The following is a 27,338-nucleotide window of genomic DNA, read 5'->3' as shown; positions in this document are numbered from 1 at the left end:
TAATATCCTCTGTGTGTGTGTGTGTGCGTGCGTGTGTGTGTGTGTGTGTGTGAGAGAGAGAGAGAGAGAGAGAGAGAGAGAGAGAGAGAGAGAGAGAGAGAGAGAGAGGGAGGAAAGGAACCAGTCTAGAGTGTGTGTGTGTTTGTGGTTTGTGTGTGTGTGTGTGTTTGTTAGAGAGAGAGAGAGAGAGGGAGGGGAGAGGGAGGGAGGTCGAGAACCAGTCTAATACATGTGTGAAGGGAATCAGCCGGTAATCGGTGTCGACCAGACGCATCGATCAGATCTGATTTGATCATCGATCCGTGCTCATCGTGTATTTATGACCTGGACTGAAGTGAAGTGTCCTGTGAACGGAGGGGGGGGCGGGGGGGTGAATGTTGATCTGCGGAGCCTCACACGTGCAGCTCAGCGGGAAGTGGAAGCTCTTATTTGCACTTATCATCTTTTAGCTGGATCGTTTCTATCAGCTCTCTCTGAAGATTGACTTGTCCACACTGGGTCCGAACATCAAGAAAAAAACAGGTGAGTCACTTTAAATTTGATTCTGCGTGAGTGTGAATGTTGTGACGTCTTTATTATTTATTTATTCATTGTGCCTCATCAGTTTGGTCAGTGTCTATGCATCAGCATATTATATAAAGATATTATAGGTTAGATACACGTGTAGCAGAGCTGCATGTGAAGGAGAAGTGACAATGTGCTACAGGCTGTCTCTCTCTCACTGGTTCATTTACCTGCTGGAACAAAACCAGTATTTGATCACACACCATCATTCCTGTAGTGAGTCCATAAAGTCTCTGTCCTGCTCTGATTCACTGGTCTATTTGTTGGTCTGTTACCTGTACACCATCCTCTACCTGCTGCTCTGTGTTCTCCATACACACACAGTTTAACATCATAAACCATGTGTCACCACTGACAGCATCTGATCACATGACCTGATCAAGCTTTAGATTATGCTGTTGTGTCAAAGTCAACTTTATTGACAATATCTGCCATATGTACAGGACATGGGCAGGATCGAAATGTTGATTCTCTCTGATCCCCGGTATAGACACAAGAGTTGATATATAAGTACTCAAGCAACATAAGAGCACAACATATAACTACTCAAGCTCATGCAAAATAGCAGGTTATTTTTTACCCCCCTGTTTATTTGTTGGTTTGGCGAGATTCAGCTAAACCTACCAGACAGATTAGCATGAAACTCTGTGGAAGGATGGGTCAGGGAAGGTCACGATACATTTTGGTGTGGATCTGGATCAGGGGGAAGAACCATGGGAATTTCTTTTCACTCTCTTTAAAGGGTCAGTGTGCAGGATATAGAGGAATCTTGGCAGTAATTACGTATAATAAGCATAATTGTCTTGTCATTAGTTTGTAATCGTCCGACTCCGAGAATCATTGTGTTCTCGTTACCTTATAACAACCTGTATATATCTTTGTGCGGAGCGGGTCCTCCCGTTAGACCTCCATGTTTTCACAGTGGCCCAGAACAGACAAACCAAACAATGGCTTGAAAGATTGCTTTTCCATTCTTATCTTTACCAAAGGCCACTAATGTTTCTTCAACATGATTGAAAATAGCCGGTGGGGTGAAGTGTATTCATCTGGTTCCAATATCCAACTTTACCACTAGATGCTACTGTACCTTTAACATTGTGAGATAGGGCATTTCCTGACCAAAAAAATAAGGCATACTTAGGGAACTGATATCTATGAGGGTGGGCAATTTGGTGCAGCTTGATTTAGTTTAAGGGCACTGTTGGGCCTGGGCGGAGGGTTGTCACTCTACTTTATTTATGCAAGTTGCTCTCAGCAAAAAAGGGTGGTCCTGAATCTTTATGTTGAGGCTTATATATAAGTTTAAACTTGGTTATGGTGGAGTCAGCTCCTAAGTCAGCCTCAGGCATTTTTGGAATCAACCAGGACTAAAGTTGGTCCTGACCAAATCCAGACTGATCAGCCCAGAACAAAACAAGTCTCATTTGAGGTCTGCAGGAGATCAGGAGGGCAGAGTCGAACACCATCTCACATCTTAACATTGAAAAACGTATTTTATAAAGTCCTGTATCATCGGAAAACGATGCCTGTACACTGAGAAAAATACCAGAAGAAGCTCTGGTGATGGAAAAGAGAAAAAGAAGATTGAGAGAGAGAGAGAGAGAGAGAGAGAGAGAGAGAGAGAGAGAGAGAGACAGTGAGAGAGAGAGAGAGAGAGAGAGAGAGAGAGAGAGAGAGAGAGAGAGAGAGAGAGAGAGAGAGAGAGAGAGAGAGAGAGAGAGAGAGAGATGTAGGGGATATAATGTGGATTGATGATGAAAGAGTCAACTATACAGTAATAGGACAATAACACAAACATTTAATATAGGAAAGGTGGCTCTTCATCTCCAAGGTATAACATGGTAGTAAATGATCAGAGCGTGATGACTGGTATTGTTGTCTGTGTGTCAGTGTTTGGTTTGGGGACAGAGTCTTGTTGCCAGTTCCGGTTGACACACAGTGTGGTTGCTCTGCCAGCAGACATGTTGTCACTTTGAGCGAGCATCAGCCGCGTGCAGTCACACTGTCTGTTATCAGGAGGCTGCAGGTTGGACGGGTGCTCCTACTGTGCCGTCTCTGTGACGCAGAGAGAGAACAGCCAGGGGACTGGATTTCTTGGTGTGCTCTCCAAGGGTTTATGGCAAATCCACTCAAACATTATTAGACTTGTCATTGTATTTTAATCCTTAATTTTATTTCATAATTTAAAAGAAACATCTTGCTCCAGTGTCATAACATAAAGATATTTCTGGATTTTAGTTTGTCAGCTAAGCTCATGCCATAAATTGTCTAATGTGAACCAGAGTCTGTCTTTAAGAAAGCCCTGACGTCCCTTTGTTGTCACTATTTCACCAATCCCTGGAGTTTCTCTGTTCATCATTTCATCTCAGGATAGTTTGTTATTTTATGGTGCATTGCTGGCATAGTATTCAGATTGATTATTTCCACTACTCTTCCCAGGGGATTTTTGTATTTTATTCATCTCTGCTGCATCAAACCTCATTATTCCCCAGCAACATAACGCTGAACTCCAAAACATCAAGACAAATGAAGACTGCTGCTCTGAGGATAGAAACCACCCAAATTTTATTTGTGAGTCAAATAGAATGAAAGGAACATTGCGGTATCTAACATCCTTGAAATAACTATTCTTTAGTATCGGTTTGATCCAGCCCGAAGGGAAAAGCCTGACTGGGAAAGCAAAGACCTCTGTGTTCCAGTACAGCTGTTATCTCCTAAAACTCTGCCTAACCCCAAGACACATTCCCTCCCAGGGAATCAAGCACTGCAAAAACAGCCGATTTCTGTTTGGGACGCCTTTTATGGCAGACAGTCTGTGGGTATCACAGCATCTAATTTCAATGTCACGCACTTATTGAGTGGATTATTGCATGACAGAGGCGTGGGAGGAAAAAGGTCTGCACCACGACTGAAGAAAAGATGCATTAATCCAGTGACATTTACACGTTATAAAACAAGCAGCGGCTGCAAACCCACAGTTTGGTTAAATATTATCCTCCTGATGAAATGTTGTTCATCTAGGATTTGTCCATCCATCCATCATCCGTTCATCCGTTCAGCCGCCCATCCCTCCATCCATCCTTCTATCCATCCGTCCATCAGTCTGTCCGTCCTTCCATCCATCCATTTGTCCTTCATCCTCCTTTTCATCGATATAAGACGATGTAATGTCCTCTAAAGTCATGAGAGCACAACTGTGTGTGTGTGTGTGTGTGTGTGTGTATGTGTTTGTAATTTGTTTAGGTGTTTTCTGTTGTGACTCTGTTTTTAATGTGACCTACCAAGGGACTGCAGCTCTGATACAACACATCAACTGGTAACCATGGTAAATGTCTGATGTGCGCGTCAGTTGAAATTCACTTCCTTGATTATAAAGGCGTTTCCTCTTTTTCACTTCTGCACCTACCTCTCTATCTGTCGAGACATATGTTTCCAGTTGGGTTACTGGCATCATCTCAGAGAGGTTCGTGGGAAACAACAGTGAGAGGACGCACCTGAGGAGAGAGGACAGCAGAGCAGCTTTTTAAAATGTTGTTTTCTTTGTTAACAGGAGAGAATGGAGGCGACTGTGTCCCATGTCTGGACTGAGAAGGAATGATAGATTATTCTACAGCAGCAATGGTCGTTGAGGCGAGGTTTCCTCCCTCCTCATCAGTGACCTCGCCATTTGTCTCACCATGCCGGACGACACTGTCGCCTCCATCTTTTACATCATCCTGGAAGTGCTGATCGCCGGGTTCTCCGTGCTGGGCAATGTGCTGGTCTGCTGGGCCGTGTGCCTCAACAGCAACCTGCAGACCATCACCAACTTCTTTGTGGTGTCGCTAGCGGTGGCTGACATCGCAGTGGGCGTCCTGGCCATCCCGTTCTCCATCGTCATCAGCATCGGGTTCTGCTCCAACTTCTACGGCTGCCTCTTCATCGCCTGCTTCGTGCTGGTTCTCACTCAGAGCTCCATCTTCAGCCTGCTGGCCATCGCTGTGGACCGCTACATTGCAATCAAGATGCCGCTCAGGTCAGTGACCCAGAGGACACCCCTGTGAGGACTTACTGTATTAGTTAGATATCAGTCAGAGAAAAACAGAGAAAGGTTTGGTATCACTAGACATAAGCGATATGTCCAAGAATTGTATCAAGGTAAAAAATGTTCATATCAGTCGATATGGATAATTATCATGATACAAGTCATATTATTAATTCTGTTAAATTCAAAGACTGATTTTAGCTCCTGAGAGAATGTTGTGGTTTTAAACTCTTCTATGACAAACACTTGATAAACAGCAAAACATTTAACAAGTCTGAGGTTGATCAATTATGTGTTTGTAAGTTTGTTGTATTACAGTTGATGACATTGTTTTGCCATAATCATTATATTGTTTTATCTCACAAGCCTAAATAACAAATTCTGATCAGTACCATTTATAAATCTAATTATCAATTTAATAAATCATTAATTAATACTTTACAGATCAGTAATAAATACAATGTCAGTCAGCAGATTGTGAAAACCCCCAGATTTACTACTAATATCTATTTACTGTCAACGTGTTCTAGGCAGACTTGATAAAATATTGATTACTAATATAGATACCTACCGATGAGACCTGGGCTGGCTATAAACACTTATAACAGCATTTGATTAGCAATGATAGAAGTTAACAACCAACAAAGAAAAGCAAAAACAAGGCAACACAAAAGTTGTACTAAATATTTGAATTAATAACTGTTATATAAAGTATTACCACATTACACATAAGCTATAACTACAGTAAGACCTCCAGTTGAAACTATATAAAAAGGTTGCTGTAAAGGTTGCGTTATTGTGGAAGAAAAAATTGTATTGCTCCCAGGCAGCGTGGGTCTCTCAGTACAGCTTCAGATTTCATCTCAGGCTATCAGCAAAGACAGATCATCTGAAGTGTGTCCAGAAATGGCGTCTCCCCCGAGACCACGTCCCCAAAGAGCAATCGACATGAATATTGCTCTAATTGCTTATACAGACTGTGTGACCCTCTTCTAAGCCCCTGTGTAATCTGACTTTATGATTTAACTGTAAAAACACATTGGCTCATCTGGCTGTTTAGGCTGAACTACAGCTTGGAACTCATTCCCTTCGGGTGGTCTCCAACCATTAAACCTGTTGTCTGATGACATGCTGGCCGGCAGTGATGCTGTTGCTCAACCTCAGAGCTGTATGGAGATCTATCTTCCTGTTTATCACTCTTCTTCTGCGGAAGATCCATGAGGATTTGTATGCGTTTTCTGCGTCCCTGATGTAGGCAGTTGTTTTTGCAGCACTAACCTTTGCACTTTAACATCTTAAGAATGTATTAGAAACAAGCAAAAGATCTCAGCTGCTCTCCCACACTGTGCTATGGCCGCCCTCAAAATAGACTCTTCCTTTGAGGAGTCCTGAAGGCTTTGTTTATTTATTAGTTCTCTTTTAGTTCCGGTATGAGAAGTAATTCCACTGAGCAAATCAGATGAGCTAAGTGAGGGCGGAATTAAAATGCTGAGGACAAACTATTATTCCATGCATTTTATTGTTGGAGCTTATTTGATTCCATTTCAGTAATCTTCGTATAGTGCCAAATCAAAACGTCCATTATGTTAAGTAAATAGCAAATGGTAAAAAATGTTTCTAGTCTTGATGAAATCCAAAAGCGCTTGACAGTACAATGTATCTATGCGCAGATTCTCATACATCAATCACACACTGTCGGCACAGCTGTCAGGGGCAATTTGGGACAAACGGAATGAGGGGAAACGGGGATCAAACCTCCGACCTTCTGGTTGGAAGACGATCAGGAAAAGGGGAGAGACCAGGAACAATTGTTTAACTGTCATATTAAAGCTCTGTCAGACTGGTTGTTATAATGGAAATAAAAATATAAATAATACTTAACTGACAGCCTGCGGCCAATAATATCTGTCCCGCCAGATAATTTTGATCATTTGATTATTTTTATTTTATTTTATATTATTTTTATTATCATCATAACTTACCGACATTCACAGGTGATCTCCATTGTCGCGGCAACTTTCATAGAATCACTTCTTCTTTAGCAATTTGTTTCCTAAGTAAGAGCACAACATTGTAGGGCTTTAAATCAAGCTCAATTAAAGAGCTTTTATTTTGAAAAGTTGTAAACTTGGGTCGGTTGTTTAACCTCTGAACATGTAATGTATGAAAAAATAAGAGCAGTAAATTAAATCATTCAAACTTAGACAGTATATCATCCCCAGACGTGACCAGTAATAAAGATGACTATAAAATCTTCAATGCAGATAAACCAGGTAGGATGAACACAGAGTAAAAAAAGCTCTTCACACAACGTCCAGCATAGAAACAATAAAAGTGAGGAGGACTCACCAATGACAAAGTATAAATCTGAAGTAGCTCCGGAGCATTAACACACAACAAGAGAACAGTCAATTCCATATCGACTAAACAGGTTTAGACAGGTCATTGCAATAGTATTATAAATTTAGATTTAATAAATTTAAAGGACCCATCACGCTGTCAGTTTCCAGCTGACAGACACAGCCGATGCTTGACGGCTGTGTCATCTCTCTCCCCAGGTACAACAGTTTGGTGACAGGCAAGCGGGCTCGAGGCACCATCGCCATCTGCTGGGTTTTCTCCATCATCATCGGTCTGACCCCAATGATGGGCTGGCACAAGCTGTCTGGGGGGGGGAACAGCACCAACGCCTGCACCAACGCCAGCACCAACGCCAGCTCGTCCGGCCTGATGAAGTGCCATTTCGAGAATGTGGTGGACATGGAGTACATGGTCTACTTCAACTTCTTTGCCTGTGTTCAGATTCCTCTGTTGCTGATGTTGGCCATCTACCTGCGTATCTTCATGGCCGCTCGTCACCAGCTCAAGCTGATCGAGGTGAAGGCCGCTCACGGGTCGCGCTCTACACTGCAGAAAGAGGTGCAGGCCGCCAAGTCTCTGGCCATCATTGTGGGGCTGTTTGCTGTCTGCTGGCTGCCTTTACACATCATCAACTGCTTCACCCTTTTCTGTCCCGAATGTGAACGTCCTCCGGCCTTGATCATGTATGTGGCCATTATCCTCTCTCACGCCAACTCTGTGGTCAACCCCTTCATCTACGCCTACAGAATCCGGGAGTTCCGGCAGACCTTCCGTAGGATTATCCGGCGCCACATCCTGGGCCGGCAGGAGATGTTGGAGAGTGTCAGGAGAAAACACAACTCCACTCACAACAGCATCACGGACTCCATCAGACTGAAGGCGAACAGCTTTCAATTTTTCACTGAGTACAGCAGCGGTGGCAACTGTGAAAGCTCCTACAGCTGCCCTGCTCACATCTCTCCTGTATGGGGAGGACTCTTGGCGGTATCCAGCCCCTCTCTGTCAGTCATCATCTCCCACTGCCCTAAGATGGAGCTGTGTCCACTGCAGACCCTCGGACAAACTCAGATCCCAGTGGGTCAACACCTACAGTATGGGGAGCAGCAGTGTGACTGCAGCGGACCTGTAGTCAGGGAGGATAAAGAGCAGGTTGCATCACTGTTCAATAAACAGGACAGGAAGAGCTAGTGTGGTGAGGTTGCGAAGGTTTCCTGATGCAGTGGAGGGGGGTTAACTGATGCTGCTTTCAGACATGCACTGGAGTTTATCCTAAGTTGCTGTATGTAAAAATGCCAATGCCCAAGTGAGAGGCTCCGGACTTTCTGGGCAGATGTGAGAAAACAGCAGGAGAACCTCCAGACGACGTTTCTAACAACTGACGGATGCAAAAATTAACACATCAGATTCTCTCTCTCTCTCTCTCCCTCTCTCTCGCTCTCTCTCTCTTCTCTCTCTCTCTCTCTCTCTCTCTCTCTCTCTCTCTCTCTCTCTCTCTCTCTCTCTCTAATTTAATCCTTAATAAGAGTCTATGAGCACTGCTAGTTTCCCAAAGAGTATGTGTTGCTTCACAGAAGTGGTTTAAACCCACTGAGCCACTTCTAACTTTCAGGTGTAGAAACTTAACGCTTCTAATTTCAGCAGAGGAGAACACACTGAACACTTTCTCTTCCTCTTTGCAAATGGGTGTTTTTTTTAATGTCTAATGAAAATGCAAAACCCACCAAAGCTCAGCCAAATATGGACAGAGAGACAATAGTCACTGGATGTAGATGTGAATCCGGCCACTTCTGATGTGAAAGGGCCTCGTGCTGCAGATAAACTTATCCGATACGTAAATATTTACAATTTTCAGGGATGGGGATATAAAGTCTTTGTCTGATGGATTTTATCTTGTGTCACCACCATGGAGTACGAGCAGAGGATTGTTTCTTCAGCTGTAATGCATCATCCCTGACAACATTTATAGCCTTAACCCGTTCCTGAGGCACGGTGCACAGACAGCGATTTACGTGCACTCCCAATCTCTGTGGAGTAAAAATAAAAATAATGAAGGACTGTACATGTGTTAATATTTAAAATGTCACCTTTTTTAAAGCATAAACCTCAAAGTTGATGATGTGATGCTGATTTGTAACTTTGTGTTTGCTCAGTGTGACCATGTGCTTATTTAAGTTAAACTCAGACATAGTTTGAGGAGTGATGGGGGGATGGTTTGATATGGATTGTAAATGATGTGAGACTTAAATCAAACTGATGAAAGATTTGTTTCTCTCCTCAGTCCAGTGCAGCTATCAACTTCTGTGAGGAGGTGTGCACAAAGTTCTGTCTTTAAATAAATGGTTATGTTTTCAATGTTTACCTCCTGTATTTACATGGAGCCATAAAATGTTGCCAGTGATTATTCAGTCGATTTATGAACTTCTCAACATGCAGCCAGACAGACTCATGTTTCAAGATCTGATACTTCACAGGATTTAGTCACAGTTCTGGTTTGCTCATTCTGGGAAATGCTTCATTAAGTCGAACTATCTTTGGAGGTCTTTATTTTCCCAGATTCCACTGGAGTTTCCCTTGTGAGTTCAGGTTACAGGGCCCAGAGTTGTCTTTTTGAAAGCTTCCCCTGGGGTCTTTAATGCTTTTTGAAAGATTCGCCACAGAGACCTCCCGAGTCTTCGCACTCGGCCGCTGTTTTGTGTGGCAACATCTTGTCCCCCTCAGCGGAATCCATGCAAGATTATTCAGAATTTCATGCTGTTTCACTTCTACCCAGTGAGGAAACTCAAATGCATAAAAAAGTGATAAAATTGTTGCTGCTCTAATAATGTTTTTTTTATTGAGAATATTCTGAAATTTTGGGAAAAACACTCAAAGATCGAAAACATACTTAAGTCTCTCGTAAATATGCAGCATTTTAGCATAAAGACTGGAGACAGAGGGAAACTCAGAAAGTGTTTTTGAATAGTAATGTTCGGCTGCCTCCTGAATCAAGATTAAAACTGGATTCAAAATCAGTGGAACAGTGTTGGGCTGGGCCGTAAAACGCATTACTTCCAATCTGTGACGGGAAACAATAAAACCTCTTTTTTTCCCTCGGTCTTGACATCACTGTCTAAAAAGAGGCTGTAAAGTCCAGTGTTGGTCTCCATGGATACAAGCAACAGGAGTCCCTTGTCCTCTGTTTTTTTTTAAAGACTTTTGAAAAGGAGAAGAAGAAGAGGAGGATGCAACGTGTGTGTTTTTGTGTGTGGTTCTTTGTGTATGTGTGTGTACATTATCCAGGCCACTTCATAGAGCCTCTCCCTCAAAGTCGAGTCTTGGTCACAAAGCATCACTGACTTAACAACCGCTGTTGTTGCTCTGTGAGTCCAGTCTGAGCTCGTTCCTCTCCGGGAATAAACAGCTGCATCAGAGGAGTTAAACTACAGGAGCAGAACATGTTTGTCACTATTCTGTTTGGAGGTTAGTCAAGTTAGATGCATCACTTCTGTTTGGTTTGAAAATATTTTAATCAGTGTTTCTGTCCTTGTAAAAAAGAAAGCAAGATTAGACCTGGTGCTTGAAGTATGATTATTCTATTTGAATGTGCTGGAACACGTCTGAACTACAGTACATGTGGCAGTTAGTGGTTGCTTTGATTTAGCACTCAGTATTCATTGTGAACTGGTTCGTTTTGCGAGACCACAGAGAGAGCAGACGTGTGTGTTATGAAATAATCAAAGTTCAGATCTGAATGTTAAGTGTTCGTATCTGTAATGTTTGAAATGTCTTGACAGACAGCAGGATGGAAATGTTCAATCTGAACTGTAAGCTGATACACTTCATACGCCATGTAAAGGAGAGGTGTGGTCTGGACTTTAAAGGTGAATGTTTTAGTGGACTGCAGTCTTGTTCATTTTCACTGGGGACAGGGGGGTGGGGGGTCACATGTCCTCCTCACTTTTCAAAATCCTTCTTGGATGGCTGGATGCGCAGATGGCTGGATGCGCAGATGGATGGATGGATGGATGGATGCCCGTCAATTTGAGTCACTCTTTGACGTAGGAAGAAATGTAATCCAAGATGGTGTTTGTGTAGAGTGTGTGGACCTGATGGACAGCAGTGGTTCACTGATGAACTTAGAGGACAAGCAGAACAGTGTGGCTCCGGCCAGCGGCTTGTTGGTCCAGAGACAATACTACGTCCTCCTACACGTCTGCCGTAAGTCTGATGTCTGTCCATCTGACCATCTGTCCGTCCATCCATCTCTACAACCATCAGTACATCCATCTGTCCATCCATCCGTCAATCCATCCCTTCACCGATCAGATTATTTACATTACATCATAATTATGACAGATTTTTTTAAATAAAATGTATAATATAATATAATATAATATGAACATAATATAATATATTTATAACATCATTGGCCTGAAAAGTTTAATTGCAAGATTAGATATTACAGCTTTTGAAAAGGACAACAGGTATGGTGCGTTGTTCCAATAATGTTTGACAAGTAATTATAATGTTCCTGTCCAACCCTAAATGGAGAGTTGCAGAGAAACTTTAAATTAATTGTTCCTCATGATTTGCTCATGACAGTATTGTACAGTATGAAAAAGTATATTTCAGTGTCAACTTAACTACATATAGGAATTCATGACTTTACTTTCCTCCAGGAGATGAAGATACTGGAGGTCGGAAATATGTGTCTCTCTTGAACAACTACAGCCAGAGTCATCCTGAGTTAACAGGTGAATCACTCACATCACAGCAGAGGAGCTGAACTGACTGACCAGTAGACCAGTAGTAGTGAAGTGGCTCTCTGAGGCCTCTTGGTGGTCGAAATGTAACTCAGTTCATGTTTGTCATGTCTTCTAATGCAGAGCTGTTGAGGAAACTAACAAACCCCAACACGGAGCGCGACAGACAGATCAGAGGACGGCCACAGAGGAGACTTCCCGTCAACCAAACCAGAAGCAAGAACATCTCTGCAAATAACAAGAGCCACAGAAGGAAATAGTCACTACAAACTTTTCTGTCTGATTTCTGTCTGACACTTTTCTATCGAGGACCTGACAGAAAACCTGACTCATCCTGCAGCCACTGAATGACTCATCAGAAATAGAAATTCTCCAAAGAGGCCTATGTTCTCTTGCTACTAACTGACTGAGTAGTTATATATTAAAATATAGAAAGCCCTTCATAAATAAATAGATATGTAACTTTCAACTCAATAGAAGTAGCATCTGTATCCAGATGTGGATCAGGTAGAAGAACAACAGTGTGAAAACAACATTTTGTTATATTAAACAGTAGCAGGAGAAATATTCAAAACATTTCAGCAGAATGTGACAATATAACCATAGAAAGTAAATAAAATAAAAGTAAATCAAATTGAATTTTTCTCAGGATGAAAAATACCATGACATCATAGATTTACTGGCAGAATGCTTTTGGCTTGTTAGTTTTGTTATCGACAGACCACTGATGCTACATGTGCTGTGTGTCTGTTTGCCTGTGCACCTGAAGTGTCATGTTTGTATGGAGTCAGCATGTGTTTGTGATTTCCTCACCAGTCATTTAACAATGAATCTAAATCAGAACTGCCAGTGGACCCACAAAGCTGTGGTGTTAGTTTTCAGTGTGAGATGTGACCAGGATCAGTGGGATTCACTGATCCTTGTTCTGTCTGTTGTATGATATGTTGTATTCATTATGTCGTATTAAAGTTCTGTTTTGTTTGAAAACATGCTGTATAAGTATTTTCCATATGTTTATATAGTGCAAGTATATAAAAAACATTGTTGGAAATGTGTTATAAACTATATATATATAATTTTATAAATTGTATTAACTATGTTGTATTAAAGTGATTATTTTCGGTCTGAGAACATTAAGTGCAGTAATTCAGTGTGATAAGTTGAATCAAAGTCCCTGAGAGTCATCTGTGGTTCAGTTGATTAGTTATGAACGGAGTTGTGTATTTGCAGATGTAAACATGTGTTTGCACTTTGAACTTTGTACCAACAACCTCCTCATGCTCCTGACTCAGGCGGTGGGCGCCTCCTAGCGGCAGCGACAGTTGGGACAGTCCGCGGCGAAGGCTCTTCATTTCCAAACAAACTCTGTCAGTGTCTCTGACGACACTCGCAGGTTATATAACCAGTGAGACAGTTAAGCAACAGACAGCACCGACACACAGGACCGTGCAGCCGCAGCAGTGAAGCAGAGAATCCGAACAAAGCGCAACGATGTCGGCGTGTGAGTTCGAGTCCCTGGAGGAGTGTCTGCGGAGCCACCTGCCTCCAGCCGAGCTGGCTGAGGTCTCCAGGATCCTGTACGGGAGGGAAACTACGTGAGGATCCGTTCCTTTTAATGTCACCTTACTATTAATATATTATAAGTGCTCTGTTTGTACCGGGCGGTCAGTTGGTATTAAGTTGAATGGACTTTGGTCTTTTTGCTCAGAGCTGCAATAACAAAAACAACCAATACAGAGTTTCAAACTTTACACAAATAGGCCTCACAACTTTATATCTGCCTGTCATTCAGTAATACTTGTGATGAGAAAATGCAGACTGCACCTGTGGAGCTGCACCAGTCCACATATGGTCACGTGCATTAATCCACCAGGGGGGAAATGCACTAAATAAGAGGGGAAACACAAACTATGTAGGCCTGCAACTGCAACTATTTTCACTTCCATTCATCTGCAGATTATTTCAATTGTTTTGTTGGTGTCAATCTAGTGTCAAATCAGACAGACTCCAGGAAAGTGGCACAGCAGTCTCCTGTTTTTTTTATTTTGTAATGTTTGTGGTAAAAGAAGTAAGAACTTTAAAATATTTGATTTTTCTATTTGATTTTTTTTTACCCTTATTTACTTTTACACTCTTAAAAACGCCTTATTTTGAAGTTTGATTCTTCTTAGCGTCACTTAACTTTGCAGGATAGAGGTGAGCAGGTTACTAGAGCCACTGAATCATTAACAGCTTATACTGCACGTCTATTGATTTTCTACCCCAGTTTGGAAGAAAAGTGGTAAAACTCCCAAAGGAGAGACATTGAGTGCGTTATAAACCAATTTCTTTGCAGCCATACATAATCAGTCATTATTTTCCAAAATAATTATATCATATCGAAGTGGACATAAGGGTTCATGGTGACTCATAAATCACTCTTGTATAGTTGTTTTAGAACTGTTCACCAAAGCTAGGGCCTTATAGAGATAAGATTGTGTGTTGTGCAGGTTTGTCCCTCTTTCCTACAAAGATTGATGAAGCTGGTAACAATTCTTCAGATATTGTTACCTAGATACAGAGTTTTACAAGTTTTTGAAGTCTGAAATTATTTGACATGGATTGAGCCATAAGACAATTATAGGCAACATATTCAAATTACTTAAATAACTGTCCAAAACTACATTGACTGACTAATATGACGAATAAAAGCTGATGTCCGTGGAGCTAACCTGTTAGTGTCTGTCATTTTCTTCTTGATGTCTGAACTGACTGATGAGAAAAATATAGACTCATAGCCACGTCCTGAGAAGCACTGATGAAAGACTTGTAAGACTTTCTGTGTTTTGTTGTGTTGGTGGGAATTGACGTTAAATCTTCTGCCCGTCACAGTAAGCTGGAGCTCCCGGCCTGTGCTGTGGACGCCGCCTCTGCACGTGACTTTGAGCTGAAGGGTTACGGGTTTGAAGCTGCTCTGGAACAGCTGAGGCCGGCGAGGAGGGTCCGGGTGGGACTCATACAGAACCACATTGTTCTGCCCACTGACGCACCCATCCTGGACCAGGTCAGGACTCATGTTACTGATCAAAACCGCACGTGTTCCGAGAGACGTGTATGTGTTGTGAGATGTTTGATGGAATGGATTTCTTCTTAACCCAGTTGATGTGACCAGTGTGATGCTGTGGCTGTTCCCTCCACAGATCAATGCCATGCACAGCCGGGTCGGTGAAATGGTTGAGGTGGCGGCCATGTGTGGTGTGAACATCATCTGCTTTCAGGAGACCTGGAGTGTGTACTTCCATGAGTCGCAATAACAGCTGTAATCCATATATGATCAGCTGATCCATGTATAACAAACGGGCATGTTTCTGTTGACAGCAATGCCCTTTGCTTTCTGCACCCGTGAAAAAGAACCTTGGACGGAGTTTGCTGAGTCAGCTGAAGAGGGAAGCACCACACGCTTCTGCCAGGAGGTAACAGGTCTTTTACAGGGTCACAGATTTGATCCACTGCAGGGGCAAGTCTGAAAACACTGTTATTCTGTTATTAGCTGGCCAAAAAATACAACATGGTGGTTATTTCCCCAATCCTGGAGCGGGAGGAGTTGCACAACACTATTTGGAACACAGCAGTGGTGATCTCCAACTCCGGAAATGTACTGGGAAAGAGCAGGAAGCATCATATTCCCAGGATTGGAGACTTTAATGAGGTGGGTGGATGTTCTCCTTCTATCTTGTTGGATCCACAGTCAAACTGCAGTGTTCACTGTTTTTGTTGCAGTCTACATATTACATGGAGGGCGACACTGGCCACACAGTGTTCCAGACACAGTTCGGTAAGATAGCTGTGAATATCTGCTACGGGCGCCATCACCCTCTGAACTGGTTCATGTACAGTATGAATGGAGCTGAGATCATCTTCAACCCCTCAGCTACTGTTGGAGCCCTCAGGTAAAAGACTAAATAGAGAAGGGTCCTGTTCAGACCTGATATTAACATCTGTCTTGAGAGATCTAATATGGTCAGCATTAAGATTGTCTGTTGATAGATATGTCTGTTGTCGATGTCTGTGTCTGTGTCTGTGTGTCGGCACGAGGAAGACAAAGAGAGAGAGAGAGAAAGAAGGAGAGCAAGCGGTGTCAGAGGGGACTGAAAGAATCATTATGTGGTGATCAGGGGTAATAATGTGGCCACAAACAAATCAACATATCGACACTGAGGAGAGTCCAAATATGTGTGATTCTTTGTGAAGCTGTAGCAGGTCAGAGCGGTCAGCTGAGGAGGTGGTCAGACCACCTTGGGATATGATCTGACTGATTGAATCTCCGGAGACATTCAGGAGGCAGTTGGGTGCTTTGAGACATGAGCTTAGTGCTGACCACTAATGATCACTCAGGACCAATGTTTACCAGGTCTGAACAGGGTCTAAGTATCATTAACATGCTGCAGGTCAATACAAACTCCTGTCTGCGCACTGTGTGGGTCCCTGGACCCCTGGGGGCAATGTTATTATATTAATTTTGTATACATTTGTTAATATATATTGATATGTTATATGTACTTAAAAAAATAATATTTGTTGTTTATTTTTAACAGTGAGCCCATGTGGCCCATAGAGGCCAGGAATGCAGCAATAGCCAACCACAGTTTTACTTGTGCAATCAACCGTGTGGGGACGGTAGGTTAACTCTCATCTGTTTGTTATATTACACATATTGTACATGATTCATGCACAGCATTTATAATAATGTAAAAGAAGGGATGTTTGCATTGTTCTGTTCTTGTGTTTTCTCCAGGAATCTTTCAAAAGTGAATTCACATCTGGTGATGGAAAAAAAGGTGCAAGATTTATTTCCTCCAATTCAGAGTTTTTTCTTTTTATTTAAATTGTGATTATGGTTTAATAGATAACCTCAATGTTATTAAACATAAGTCTTTAACCATGTAGCTAACTGGTCCTTTAAATGTATCTACAGGGCAAGTGAATAGACTAAACGTTTAAATAAACTAGAAATAAGTTTATTTTAACCTCTGCTGTTATATAATTATCTATTTATCATTACCAGGAATCAATTTTTCAATAGTAGATAACATTTTCCTTTTTCCTTACAGATTTGATCCTAAAATATAGATCATAGTGTTGTTACAACTTGTTTTTTTCAGTTTAATATCCTAACAATGTATGATTTCAGGTCAGCTGTTGTATACTTTTTCATTTACTGTTTGGTTTATGTAATAGTTTCCTGGTCAAGGAGTTGTGGGCCCACATACATTCAGCAGCTATGTGCATTAATATGAGAACCAGTGAAAGACGCTTCTCCTGACTTCCTGCAGCTCACCATGACTTCGGACACTTCTATGGATCCAGCTACGTGGCTGCTCCCGACGGCAGCCGCTGCCCGGGCCTCTCTCGGACCCGTGACGGGCTGCTAGTGGTGGAGATGGATCTCAACCTGAACAGACAAATCAGCGATAAATGGAGTTTTAAGGTTAAGTCGGCTAATCCTTGCATTTTCAAAAGCTGGGGTCATAATTAATTGAGCTCAGTCATCTCAGCTCGTATTGTAAGTGTTGTTGGGAGGTTTTGTGGGAGGAACTAACATGTACTGTCACTGTATGTTTCCTCTGCAGATGACTGGGAGGTACGCTGAATACGCAGAGGAACTCACCAAGGCGGTCAGACATGATTATAAGCCCAACATAGTGAAGGAGTAGAGTACATTACACACGTTTGCCGTCGGCCATCTCAGTACGAAACACACCAAGTTACATGTTGTGTTCATCGTCATAATAAAGTGTCAGACTGATTCAGTGTCAATGTTTCACCTGATAAAACTAGATGAAATCAAACCATGGCCATGTTCTGAGTCATCTTGATTTGATTGATTCTTCAGCTTTGAATACATGTAGGTTGTTGTTTGAGGAAACAGTTCAGCAAAGCCAAGTAAAATCTGACAATCAAAGGTTTAACTTTATGTTGTGGGTTAATGCTAAATGCTACAACTCATTCCAACAGTAACACAACAGTCACAGAGTCAGTGAACTGGCTTAGTGATGTCATTACACAGCTGCATCTGTCTTCAGTTTGTTTGCTGCTATAAGCCACTGGTCATATCCGACCACGTCAGGCTGTAGCAGCAGTAAAGGTCCTTTATTACTTATGAATTCAAGTTTTCATCAGTAACAGAAAAAACTTCAGACTTTCCAGTGTGAGCACCGATCACTTTACTTTCCTCAGGAGGCACAAGAAGAAAAAGGTCAAAATAATCATCAATTCAACTGACACTATTTTGGAATATGTGGACATGTAGTACATCCGTCTGTCCAGTTAGGGTGGATGGGTACAATCACATATTTGTTTTTAGAAAAAAATGATGACAAATCCTCACATTATAAATTTACTGTCAGAAACTGAGCAAAAGAAAGGACAAAATATTACACGGTACAGAAATTGACGAGGATTTGTCATCAAGTTACTTCCATAAATGATATACTTCTTATTATTTATTGTACAGATTTTGGATTTTTTATTTGGTAAATATACAGTGTTTTTATTCTTCAGTTGGACAACCTCCAAACAACCAACAAAAAAAGTACTGACACCAGCCTCCTAAACATTCTTAAACCAGGACAACTGACAAGAACATAGCAATTTCTTCAAATCCTTTAATCATAACATATAATAAATGCAGCTCTATGTTTAATACAAAATAAAGTTTAAAATGTGCAGTTTGTTCTCACCAAGAAGCACAACTAGAGGAAACTACTTTTCACAAGATTCAGAAAAGCAATTTCATGGTCAAATCTGTCAATAACTTAATTACATCTGGTATGAAAAGTGTTGTGCAAAAATGTACATACATACATAATACCTAAATTAAAAAATAAAACAACTCAGTGACATTGTGGAAATGAAAGAGTTCTCACTGCTGTCAGCAACTGGTGAGTTTCATTGTGTCTGTCCATGCTCCTCTGCAGGCAGATTGAGATCCACAGACAGATATTGCATTAAACTAGTTTTGTCATTTGATGCACAATGTCACACTTCAGGGCATTCATTTCCTGAGACTCTCAAAACACGACAGCTCCTGTTTTCCCTGTTGATAGACTCATTTAAATTAATCGTGACCGAGAGGAGAGTGAGAATGCTTTACAAGGCAGGTAGAGGCGAGAGGGCGGCTACAGAAGAACCCCTTCAGACTTCAGCACTAAGCACAACTGAAAACAGCATCAGCTCTGGATTCTACACTGGGTTGTAGTGTTTCCTATTCTAGGTTTGAGTCCCACATTTCATCCACTGTAAGTCCACAGGTCTACAAATCCTCTGCTCACAATATCAATAGATTCTATCTATTAGCCAACTGCAGCCGATATTCAACAAACAATACAATTCATTTTGACTATCTGCTTGTGTGGAAAGAAACCAAACCCTTTGACTCTAGACGTTCCAGCTGTTAATCTATCAGACGTCGAGTTCAAGAGGGTGTAAGCATTCTGCAGCGGGTGTTTTTCAAGAGAGCAGTCCGACTTGGTAGCACCGGAGGGAATAGTCCAAGGGATCAGCTGGCAGGGGTCCATGTATGGAGACCCACAGCCGCGAGAGGTCAAAACGATGATGAGCCGAGGAAGAGGGAAATCCAAATCCACCACCATCATCATCATCGCTGTCCATCAACTCTCCTTAAAGATCAACAGGATATCTTCATCTGTCCCGTAGCTTCGCCGAGCCTCCTCGAAGTTAGTGACGCTGGTGCAGCACACCCCTAGGATCACACACACAAACACACAGTTAGAGGAGTATAGTCACGCTGGCTCTATAGAGGGTTACTGTTGGATTCTGTTTGGTCCAAAAATATTCACTGTTTCCATATACAATTATAGGTGATCTCCTGATATGGAGATTCAAGGTTTTGAGTGAAATATCTCAACAGCTACATGTACAGACACATGCTAACCCAAGAATTAAGTGTAATTGTAGCAGTAAGGAGAAATGAAATCCACAGAATGGCCCTTTACACCTGAAGAGGAAAAGAAGGAGGGGCAAGGGAGATGATAAATTGGACACACCTGTGAGGGGGAAATCAAGCAAAGGCTGCATGGAAGAGAACTGAGGAGTGAGAGCAACTGAAGGAAAGAGATAGTTGTAAAGATAAACCAGACTCTGGACATATGTGCTATAAGAGGAAGAAAGTGACTAAAATCAAAGGAAATAGTGGCAGTAGATCCAAGAACCAGCTGGTTTCTCCCAATTTTCTTGGGACAAAGATGCAAATGAGCTGATCCCTGGAGCCTGATGAAGTGGATTCATGCAGGATGTCTGACCTGCTCAGATAAGGTTGTGTCTTCTCTGTCCCGGTTATACTACAAAAGCTAAGTCTGTCTCCATACTGATATTCTCTTGGGTTCCCCTCTTCTGTTTGCTTCTTGTTAATTCCCCCCTCATCTTTCACTATGGAGATTAAAGGAGCCCCTCAAACACACACATTACCCTCATGTTCCACTCTCATTGGACATTAACTCCCCTCTACAACACACACCCCCTCCACTGATCGGACTATGAAGAACCAAACAGGGTACAACATACAAACCGTTTCCCCTGAACATCCCCCCCACACACACAGAATCTCATACCTCATCTGAACTCAGATTACTCAAAGATCACCAATTATCTGGAGTCCTTCTTTCATTTGTTTAATTAATGGACCTTCATTTTCAGATTTGGACTCAAGAGTGGATTTAACATTTATTGATTTATATTTTGGTGAATGCAAGCCTTTGATGTTTGCTTATTAAATCTTGCTTTTTTGATTTGATTGTTTTTTGAATATGAATTGATTTAACTGAATGGATTGTGATTTACTTTTCCTTTGATGCTAGAAAGGTTTTCTCTCAGACTGTGACATATTTAAGTTAATTCAAAAGTCAAGAAGCCCTGTCTGGCGCCGCACTCTTTTTTGTTTTGAGAATTAAAAAAACCTACTCTACTCAATAACTTGATGACTACTTCACGTTTCCTCTAGTGTCCTCATCTCTAACTAGTAATTATTCCAATACTGTTGTCCATGTCTAACCAGGAAAACCAAACACAGTTAGTGGTAACTATGTATGGTAAGCATGTGTTTGGGTTCCTTCATATGCAGCTGTACATCTAGATATAGAAAGAGAGGGTGAATTTGAGTGATCTGGGACCTTTTCTGCAATATTGATGACTTATTCTGATATCTGTTTTACACATCAGATCAAAGTATTATACCTTTCTGTAATCCTTCAGGTGTTTTCTAACCCTGGGACAGGGCACTTTGTAATCTGGGAAATTTGTATTAGGCTAAATATCCTCCCATTTGAGAAAAAGCTAGGAACTGCAAATGTTAACTTTGAAATTATTTAGAGTTGACTATGAAACTAGAGTTGACTATGAAACTTGTTAGTATTGTAGTAAATTTGTATGAACACTAATCAACAAGAATTAGGGGAAGTATTGATATAACTGCTGACACTATCTATTGGCATTATAGATGGCAGTTTTTCCTGTACTCCACTGATACTGTAATTCGTTTTACTTTAACAGGATATTCATCTTGTGCTTTAGACATATGGGATTACTCACTGTCAGAATACGCAGGGTTGTTGTAGTAAATGCAGCCTGTGGTCCTGTTGAAGCCGCACGCTACCACAAAGTGACCCTGGTACTCTGGCTTCCTGCAGAAACACTTCTGACCCACGGGCAGGAAGCAACAATATTTGACAGGCGAGGAGCACAGCTCACATGTCAAGACGACAGCGTTCACCAGCACTATGGCAACGTGGCCCTGCTCCAGATGGGACTGGATTTCCTCAATGGTTACTGAACTGTAGAGTGAGATAACCACAGACACGTTTGACATGTTAGGTTTACTCTGGGTAAATCAAAAACCGGCCCCTTGTCCAAGTGAATAATGATTAACAGATCACTCACCATTTGCTCACCACCACACCTTTGCTCTCTGCATTTAAGAAGAGCTCGTTCACTCGGTCTTCTTCGGTGTCAAAATGCTTCTTATAGAAGGACTGCAAACCACACCAAGGGAAAACCAAAACAGTATTAGACACAAACTCACAGCTGGTCGGGTCAGTACTGACAGCTACTTCTCAGTTAAGTACCTGATTCTTAAAACCCTTATCAACGCCCAGAGTCTGTGTGCAAAAGCAGTGTTTGATTCCTAGATGGCCCATGAGGTACGCCAGGTCAATGGTCCACACACTCTCTGTGAGCTTCAGCTCCCAGCATGCTCTCTGAAACCCCTCGTCGTCGACCGGGTGGAGGTACCTGCAAGAGCAGATCATTTGAGACTGTAAATCTATATGGGTTAACTATAGCACTGGTTCTCAAATAGCACACTGCCAGGGGGTCCGTGAAAAGCTTATTTATAAGATCCTTATATAAGGTTATTCAATATTGATGTGGTGTAAATGTTTTAACACATGACTATAACCTCTCTAAGACGTTTAACTTGTGTTGCTCTTTCACATAACTCAAAGGAACAGTAAATAAGGCTATGGCAGATTATTCCTGGGGACATGAATGAGAAAGTCACTGGAATCTGTTCTCTCTTGGCTGAGTAACCTCTGGACCCTTCTGTGTGACAGTTCAGAGCAACTAGGAAGTAGGGCTTCAGTATAATGTTTTACTGAACACATTTAGCACATGGAGTTAAGTTATTGACATTGTATTAGTGATCATAGATTGTATGTTAGTAGCTCCATGTAGACTCACTTCAGAACCATCCTGGAGCAGGCTAACCCACAGTCCCAGTGGTACAGCTGCCGAATGACCGGTACATTCAGCAGGATGGCATCCTCTGGGAAAACAAGGTTATTAATATAACTCCTCACACATTGAGTGAAGTGCTAAATGGCGCTGCTTTAAAAAAAAAACCACTGTTAGCTTAATGTAATCCAGTTTTTAAGGTGTTAACATGAGTTCGTGTCACTCACCTGTCATTCTGTTGTTGTCTTTCTGAGAAACTAGCTAACGGTCACCGGCTGGTCAGTCTTATTCAGAGGTTTGACACCGGCACTGGGTTTCTTCATCGATGCTAACTACAAGAGACCAGCTGCCCAAATGCAAACTTAGCTTAACTTAGCTACCAGGCTAACACTATGCACGAGTCTGTTCTCTGGTTCCCTGTGCACGCAGCCAAGCTCTGGCCTCAACACACTCCACTGTCGGACATACACTAACTTTACAACTACACAATTATGCGATCAAAATAAAAACAGTCCCAATATTAGTCAGTTCTGTGGCTGCGCTTCTATCTCTAGCTGAATTAGTCTCTCTCTGTTGTTTGCTAGCACACAAGCATCTGATGTGGGTGTGAAAGAAAAGTATGCTGCCCCCGTGCGGCGCGGAGGAGTCATCCTGAATCTGTGACAGGTCATTCATTACATGATTCATATTCACATATATTTCTCCCAGTTTTATTTAAGAACTCATATGATGATGAAGACAGTTGTGATTCAAGGCAGGTTTGGGTTAGGCTGCAGAACAACGTCCCCATGTTGATGTTACTGAGTTCCGTAGGCGGTGCCCATTGAGATCTGTGTTATAAACATAGAGATGAAGAGATGAACTCGGGAGTAATCATTGGCTGAATGATAACTGCATCCAGCAGTGAAGAATGTATTCATGTGAAACTGAAGAATTAGTTACTCACCGATTCAGCCTCAGCATCATCACTCAGATGTGTGATTTTATGTCGACTGTAAAGATCTTTTTTCCTCGTGCATGTCAACATGAACCAGTCACAAACCATGGGAACCTGAAGTCAAATCATTAAAACGCATACATTTCTGTGTATCATCACATTTTCCAGAGAGTGTCCCCCCCCCCCCCCCACACACACACACACACCTTCATGTTGCATCCCTGAACATCTTAACTCACCAAACTGAGGAAGGACAAGGCTGCACCCAAGTTCACTATAGTTGGAACAATTCCAAATTTCCCGGCCTGCAAGATAAAAAAAAATCAACACAGAGTATTTTCTCAATGCTATACAACACAAGTTAGGAATATGGACATTGCACTACAAGATATAGTCAGTCCTCACTGTTCCAAATACAATGACGTCAAACCGGATCCCATATGCTTTAATCAAGGTCCTGGTGTCCTCTCCATCTGGAGTTTTGTAATATTTGGCAAACCTAAAAAAAGAAGTTTGAATTAAATCAAGCAGCATCAACATTACACTCGGAGATAAACACATTTCATGAATAGAAGTCTGTATGTTAGTGTTAATATAATATTTTCAACAACATCCATGAATTATTCTTTGGGAAAACTGTGAAAATGTAAACAGATCCCCCCTTTTTGTTCAGATCTTTGCCGAGAAATTAGACCCGTTCTTCCTTGACCCATTCTCCGTCTTTCCACCGAGTTTTGTGCAAATTAGTTTTGTAGTTTGTGAATAATCCTGCAACAAACAAAGGGACAGGGACAAAAACACAACCTCCTTGGCAGAGGTAATAAGGCTGTATAAAAATGAGCATCACCTGAAGTTGTATCCAGGGGCCACATTTCTGACAGGGTGTTTGTCATCTAGTCTGCGGAAGCTGTACTTGGGGTAACACATCCCTGCCCAAAAGTCCAGGTCACAGCTCCAGTCAATAATAATACCAATGACGCCACCCTTTGAAAACATACAACAACTTGCTGTGTTTACGTGTTAACAAACAGATGCAGTAATTATTCTTGAAAGAGCTGAAAGTCAAGGGAAATAGGAGATGAGTATGTGTGGAGGGGTGAATTACGCAATAATGAAAAATGGTCATATTAGATTTTGTGTGAACCTTCAGAGCCACGTCTTGAAAATCCTCTCCAGCCTCTGACACAATGTCTTTGAGGCGGAATATGGGGCAGTCCGGGTCTGTTGAATGACTGAACTCACACCTCTTCAGGTACGAGGAGTTGATGTGTGGCAGAATGTTTCTTCTGAGGGAGGAAGGAAGAGGTGCAGTACATTTTATAAAATGGCACAACATTATGTTTCCATACACTGCACTCATAAGAGCCTGCATTTCTCCTCCATGTCATTCTCTCTCCTCCAGATACACTAGAGTCTAGACTGACCTGTGAAATTTGAACTTGGGGTATGTGATGCTGTTTTTAATCAACACGGTGAAGTTCTCTGCTGCAGCCAGCAGGGCAGGCCTATCAGACAGGGAATCCACAAGTCATGCAAACCATATCTACGTTATACTGTGCTTGGTAATAAATAAAATAATATTAAATATTTTTTTACTCTGGCAGTTTAGTGTCTATTTCAAGAGGACACCATGAGAGCACTTCACACGTCTGGACAGTGGAGGAATAGTTGACACATAGTCCTGTTTGTATACCTGAGAGGAAAAAAAAATGCCAGTTGCTGTTTAGTGTATGATATGACATACATTTACCTGATTCATTTAAGCATTTAAAGCTGATTTGTCAGAGGCCTACCGCTCCCCCGAGGATCATTTAGTTCCGGGATACAGTCACAATCATCCACGCAGGTCGTTGATGGACCTGGAAGCTGAAGAAGAAATGGCCGGTACATTAATCAACATTCAAAATTATTCCATCTCTGCTGGTATGAGGCTGGGACGTGTTCACATGTGTTAAATTTCCCAGTGTCAGGAAAAATATTGGCCTGAGTCAGTTAGTTTTTATGTATGCTGGAGAAAATGAATCTGGATCACAGACTTGGACCATGCCAGCACATAGACACAATAACTTACAAAAATCATAGTGCTGAAGTGATTAGTGTGTTAATTGGTCCGTCAATTTGAAAAGGATCCACAGCAATGTGATAATTGATAACGGATAGTATATATGGATATAAGCTTCTGCACCAAAAGCAACCTCTCTTGAGCAGGTTGCAAGAAGGTTCTTGGTTCAATTCACAGTTTGGTCACTGCCTTTCTGTGTGGAGTTGCATCTTGTTCCTGTGTCTGTTTTCTCTGGGTACCACGAGCTCCTCCCACAATCCAAAGACATGCAGTTTGGAGTTGATAGGGAGACTTTGAATTTTCCATATATGTGTGTGTGACTGGTTATTTGTCTCTATATGTTGGTCCTGCAATACGCTACTGACCTGTCCACGTTGACATTTAGACTGGAATAGCAAAGGTGTATTTCCATTCTGTCAACACAGGTTTTTTTGGTAAAAGTCTAACAGGAGTTAGTGGGCCTGCACCAAAGCATTTGATAAAACTTGACCCAATCATGGTGCTGCAAGGATAGTCAGGTGGAATCCAAAATTCTTTCTGAGTGCCACTGTAGCACCTGTTCTGTCCCACATTGTATGAGAATCCATCATAGTTGGGACATTTCCCTCAAAACCACAAAGGTAAACATCATAATGGCTCAGGAAGAAAAGTCAGACGATCACAAAAGTCATTAATATCCATCCTCAGGGGACAATGGAAGTCTGTGCAAACTTCTACAACAATCAATCCAATGGTTCTTGATTTTAGGACTGGACTGATAATGCCAACCCCAGAGCTCTGCTGCTAGAGTGGCTAATCAAACATCTTCTGGTTATAGCTTTCCATATGTGAAGATTACATCCTCCTCATTAGAATGTCTTCGGGTTTTGTTCTGCCCCATTGGAGAAAACCAGAAATGTAAAGACTTGACCATGAGCTCTAGAAACCTTTGATGAACAAAGCAATTCCAGTTTCACAGAAGAGACAGTAATGAAAATATGAATTACCTGCAATCCAGACAGATACCGCAATACTTAACTCCAAAGTCATATTCTGAAACAACATCATCCCAAAATTGTCTGAGTATTATGGGATATATCAGGTGCCTCACCTCAGGACAACGTGTTTGCATTTGTTTTGAGGTCATGACCATATTCGTCAACACGAAGAAGGAGTGCTCACCCTGTTAAACAGAAGAGCAGCACATACAGCTGTGAAACACACTGTGTACACCAGTTTCTGTTATATATACACTATAGCACTGATAAGCTATAGGAGAGAATGTGTTTTCAAATACCTGAGGAGGGATTATATAGTCAGCTACATCCCAGAAAAGAGGATCCATGTCAGACGTGTTGGTGAAGGCAAAACCTTTCACTTTGGTGGTGACACTACTGATGACGGAGTCGGTCTCCTGGTAGGCTTTCTGCACTACACACACATACCTGCAGATTTACAGCACAGTCACATTTGAACAATTTATCATTGACCCAAATCCAACCCAGAGCAATGTTCCCCCGTTGATTTTTCTCATTACTTACCCCACCACATACAGCACCACCAGGAGCTGGATGAGCCTGAACACAAATCCCACCCCGAAGTGTGGAATAACCAGAGTTTTTGGTGTTTCATAATCAAACGCGTAATGCAGACAGTTCTGGCACCAGCTCGCAGTCCTGCTCATTGCTGCACACTACTCACTGTGTAATAACGATAAGTGTAAAGTGGTGCCTTTATTCAAATCATTGTATTCAAATCAAATTCACTGTCTTTAGATTATACTTTAAACATGGAGGACTTTGGACAGGAGCTGATCAGAATATAACACATTCAATGGAGATAGTGAATTTTATGGCTATTTTCATTTCATATTCATTTTCCAGCAGTAATTTGTACATGTGTGTTACAAGTGTAGAGGATACTGAAGTATTACAATAGTACAAC

The 27,338-nt window shown here is 41.7% G+C and overlaps 5 protein-coding genes across 6 annotated transcripts; 3 read left to right on the top strand and 2 right to left on the bottom strand.

Moving 5' to 3' along the window:
- Positions 1–409: 409 nt before the first annotated feature.
- Positions 410–8,387, top strand: adora2aa (adenosine A2a receptor a). Of its 2 annotated transcripts, none has more exons than XM_061071757.1 (3): positions 410–522; positions 4,115–4,579; positions 7,147–8,387. In XM_061071757.1, the coding sequence occupies exons 2-3, from the start codon at positions 4,242–4,244 to the stop codon at positions 8,135–8,137; spliced, it is 1,329 nt and encodes a 442-aa protein (XP_060927740.1). In that variant the 5' UTR covers positions 410–522; positions 4,115–4,241; the 3' UTR covers positions 8,138–8,387. The 2 variants fall into 2 exon arrangements, with proteins under 2 accessions (XP_060927740.1, XP_060927741.1); XM_061071758.1 differs by lacking the exon at positions 410–522 and adding an exon at positions 3,969–4,027.
- Positions 8,388–10,383: 1,996 nt separating this feature from the next.
- Positions 10,384–12,109, top strand: LOC133001239 (uncharacterized protein C22orf15). The gene is made up of 5 exons (XM_061070758.1): positions 10,384–10,408; positions 10,723–10,809; positions 11,024–11,146; positions 11,608–11,682; positions 11,815–12,109. Exons 1-5 carry the CDS (start codon positions 10,384–10,386, stop codon positions 11,949–11,951), a joined length of 447 nt encoding a protein of 148 aa, XP_060926741.1. The 3' UTR covers positions 11,952–12,109.
- A 910-nt stretch (positions 12,110–13,019) lies between these two features.
- upb1 (ureidopropionase, beta) lies at positions 13,020–17,519 on the top strand. The gene is made up of 10 exons (XM_061070869.1): positions 13,020–13,286; positions 14,563–14,734; positions 14,871–14,958; positions 15,049–15,143; positions 15,221–15,379; positions 15,451–15,620; positions 16,266–16,347; positions 16,466–16,508; positions 17,004–17,158; positions 17,301–17,519. The coding sequence occupies exons 1-10, from the start codon at positions 13,183–13,185 to the stop codon at positions 17,382–17,384; spliced, it is 1,152 nt and encodes a 383-aa protein (XP_060926852.1). The 5' UTR covers positions 13,020–13,182; the 3' UTR covers positions 17,385–17,519.
- Positions 17,520–18,315: 796 nt separating this feature from the next.
- On the bottom strand, positions 18,316–22,993 carry gucd1 (guanylyl cyclase domain containing 1). The gene is made up of 6 exons (XM_061070870.1): positions 22,644–22,993; positions 22,423–22,507; positions 21,810–21,975; positions 21,625–21,716; positions 21,277–21,518; positions 18,316–19,432 (listed from the first exon to the last, which is right to left on the bottom strand). The coding sequence occupies exons 1-6, from the start codon at positions 22,648–22,650 to the stop codon at positions 19,341–19,343; spliced, it is 684 nt and encodes a 227-aa protein (XP_060926853.1). The 5' UTR covers positions 22,651–22,993; the 3' UTR covers positions 18,316–19,340.
- Positions 22,994–23,181: 188 nt separating this feature from the next.
- On the bottom strand, positions 23,182–27,078 carry p2rx4b (purinergic receptor P2X, ligand-gated ion channel, 4b). The gene is made up of 12 exons (XM_061072145.1): positions 26,936–27,078; positions 26,692–26,839; positions 26,506–26,577; positions 25,147–25,219; positions 24,950–25,046; positions 24,778–24,858; positions 24,498–24,639; positions 24,201–24,337; positions 23,759–23,852; positions 23,593–23,658; positions 23,363–23,467; positions 23,182–23,246 (listed from the first exon to the last, which is right to left on the bottom strand). The coding sequence occupies exons 1-12, from the start codon at positions 27,076–27,078 to the stop codon at positions 23,214–23,216; spliced, it is 1,191 nt and encodes a 396-aa protein (XP_060928128.1). The 3' UTR covers positions 23,182–23,213.
- Between the last annotated feature and the right edge of the window lie 260 nt (positions 27,079–27,338).

Source organism: Limanda limanda, chromosome 5 (assembly GCF_963576545.1).
Source record: "Limanda limanda chromosome 5, fLimLim1.1, whole genome shotgun sequence".
NCBI lineage: Eukaryota > Metazoa > Chordata > Actinopteri > Pleuronectiformes > Pleuronectidae > Limanda > Limanda limanda.
This window is presented reverse-complemented; position numbering and strand designations above follow the sequence as displayed.

Coding starts and splice junctions, on each gene's coding strand:
- adora2aa (XM_061071757.1), top strand. CDS start 4,242: ATGCCGGACGACACTGTCGCCTCCATCTTTTACATCATCCTGGAAGTG. Junction 4,580..7,146: donor GCAATCAAGATGCCGCTCAG/GTCAGTGACCCA, acceptor CTCTCTCCCCAG/GTACAACAGTTTGGTGACAG.
- LOC133001239 (XM_061070758.1), top strand. CDS start 10,384: ATGTTTGTCACTATTCTGTTTGGAG. Junction 10,810..11,023: donor GTGTGGTCTGGACTTTAAAG/GTGAATGTTTTA, acceptor GTGTTTGTGTAG/AGTGTGTGGACCTGATGGAC. Junction 11,683..11,814: donor GAGTCATCCTGAGTTAACAG/GTGAATCACTCA, acceptor CTTCTAATGCAG/AGCTGTTGAGGAAACTAACA.
- upb1 (XM_061070869.1), top strand. CDS start 13,183: ATGTCGGCGTGTGAGTTCGAGTCCCTGGAGGAGTGTCTGCGGAGCCAC. Junction 14,959..15,048: donor CTGCTTTCAGGAGACCTGGA/GTGTGTACTTCC, acceptor TTCTGTTGACAG/CAATGCCCTTTGCTTTCTGC. Junction 16,509..17,003: donor ATCTGGTGATGGAAAAAAAG/GTGCAAGATTTA, acceptor GACTTCCTGCAG/CTCACCATGACTTCGGACAC.
- gucd1 (XM_061070870.1), bottom strand. Junction 21,976..22,422: donor TGCTCCAGGATGGTTCTGAA/GTGAGTCTACAT, acceptor CTGCTCTTGCAG/GTACCTCCACCCGGTCGACG. Junction 21,519..21,624: donor GGTGTGGTGGTGAGCAAATG/GTGAGTGATCTG, acceptor CTCACTCTACAG/TTCAGTAACCATTGAGGAAA.
- p2rx4b (XM_061072145.1), bottom strand. CDS start 27,078: ATGAGCAGGACTGCGAGCTGGTGCCAGAACTGTCTGCATTACGCGTTT. Junction 25,220..26,505: donor TGCAAACACGTTGTCCTGAG/GTGAGGCACCTG, acceptor TTTCTTCTTCAG/CTTCCAGGTCCATCAACGAC. Junction 24,859..24,949: donor ATAGACACTAAACTGCCAGA/GTAAAAAAATAT, acceptor CCTGTCTGATAG/GCCTGCCCTGCTGGCTGCAG.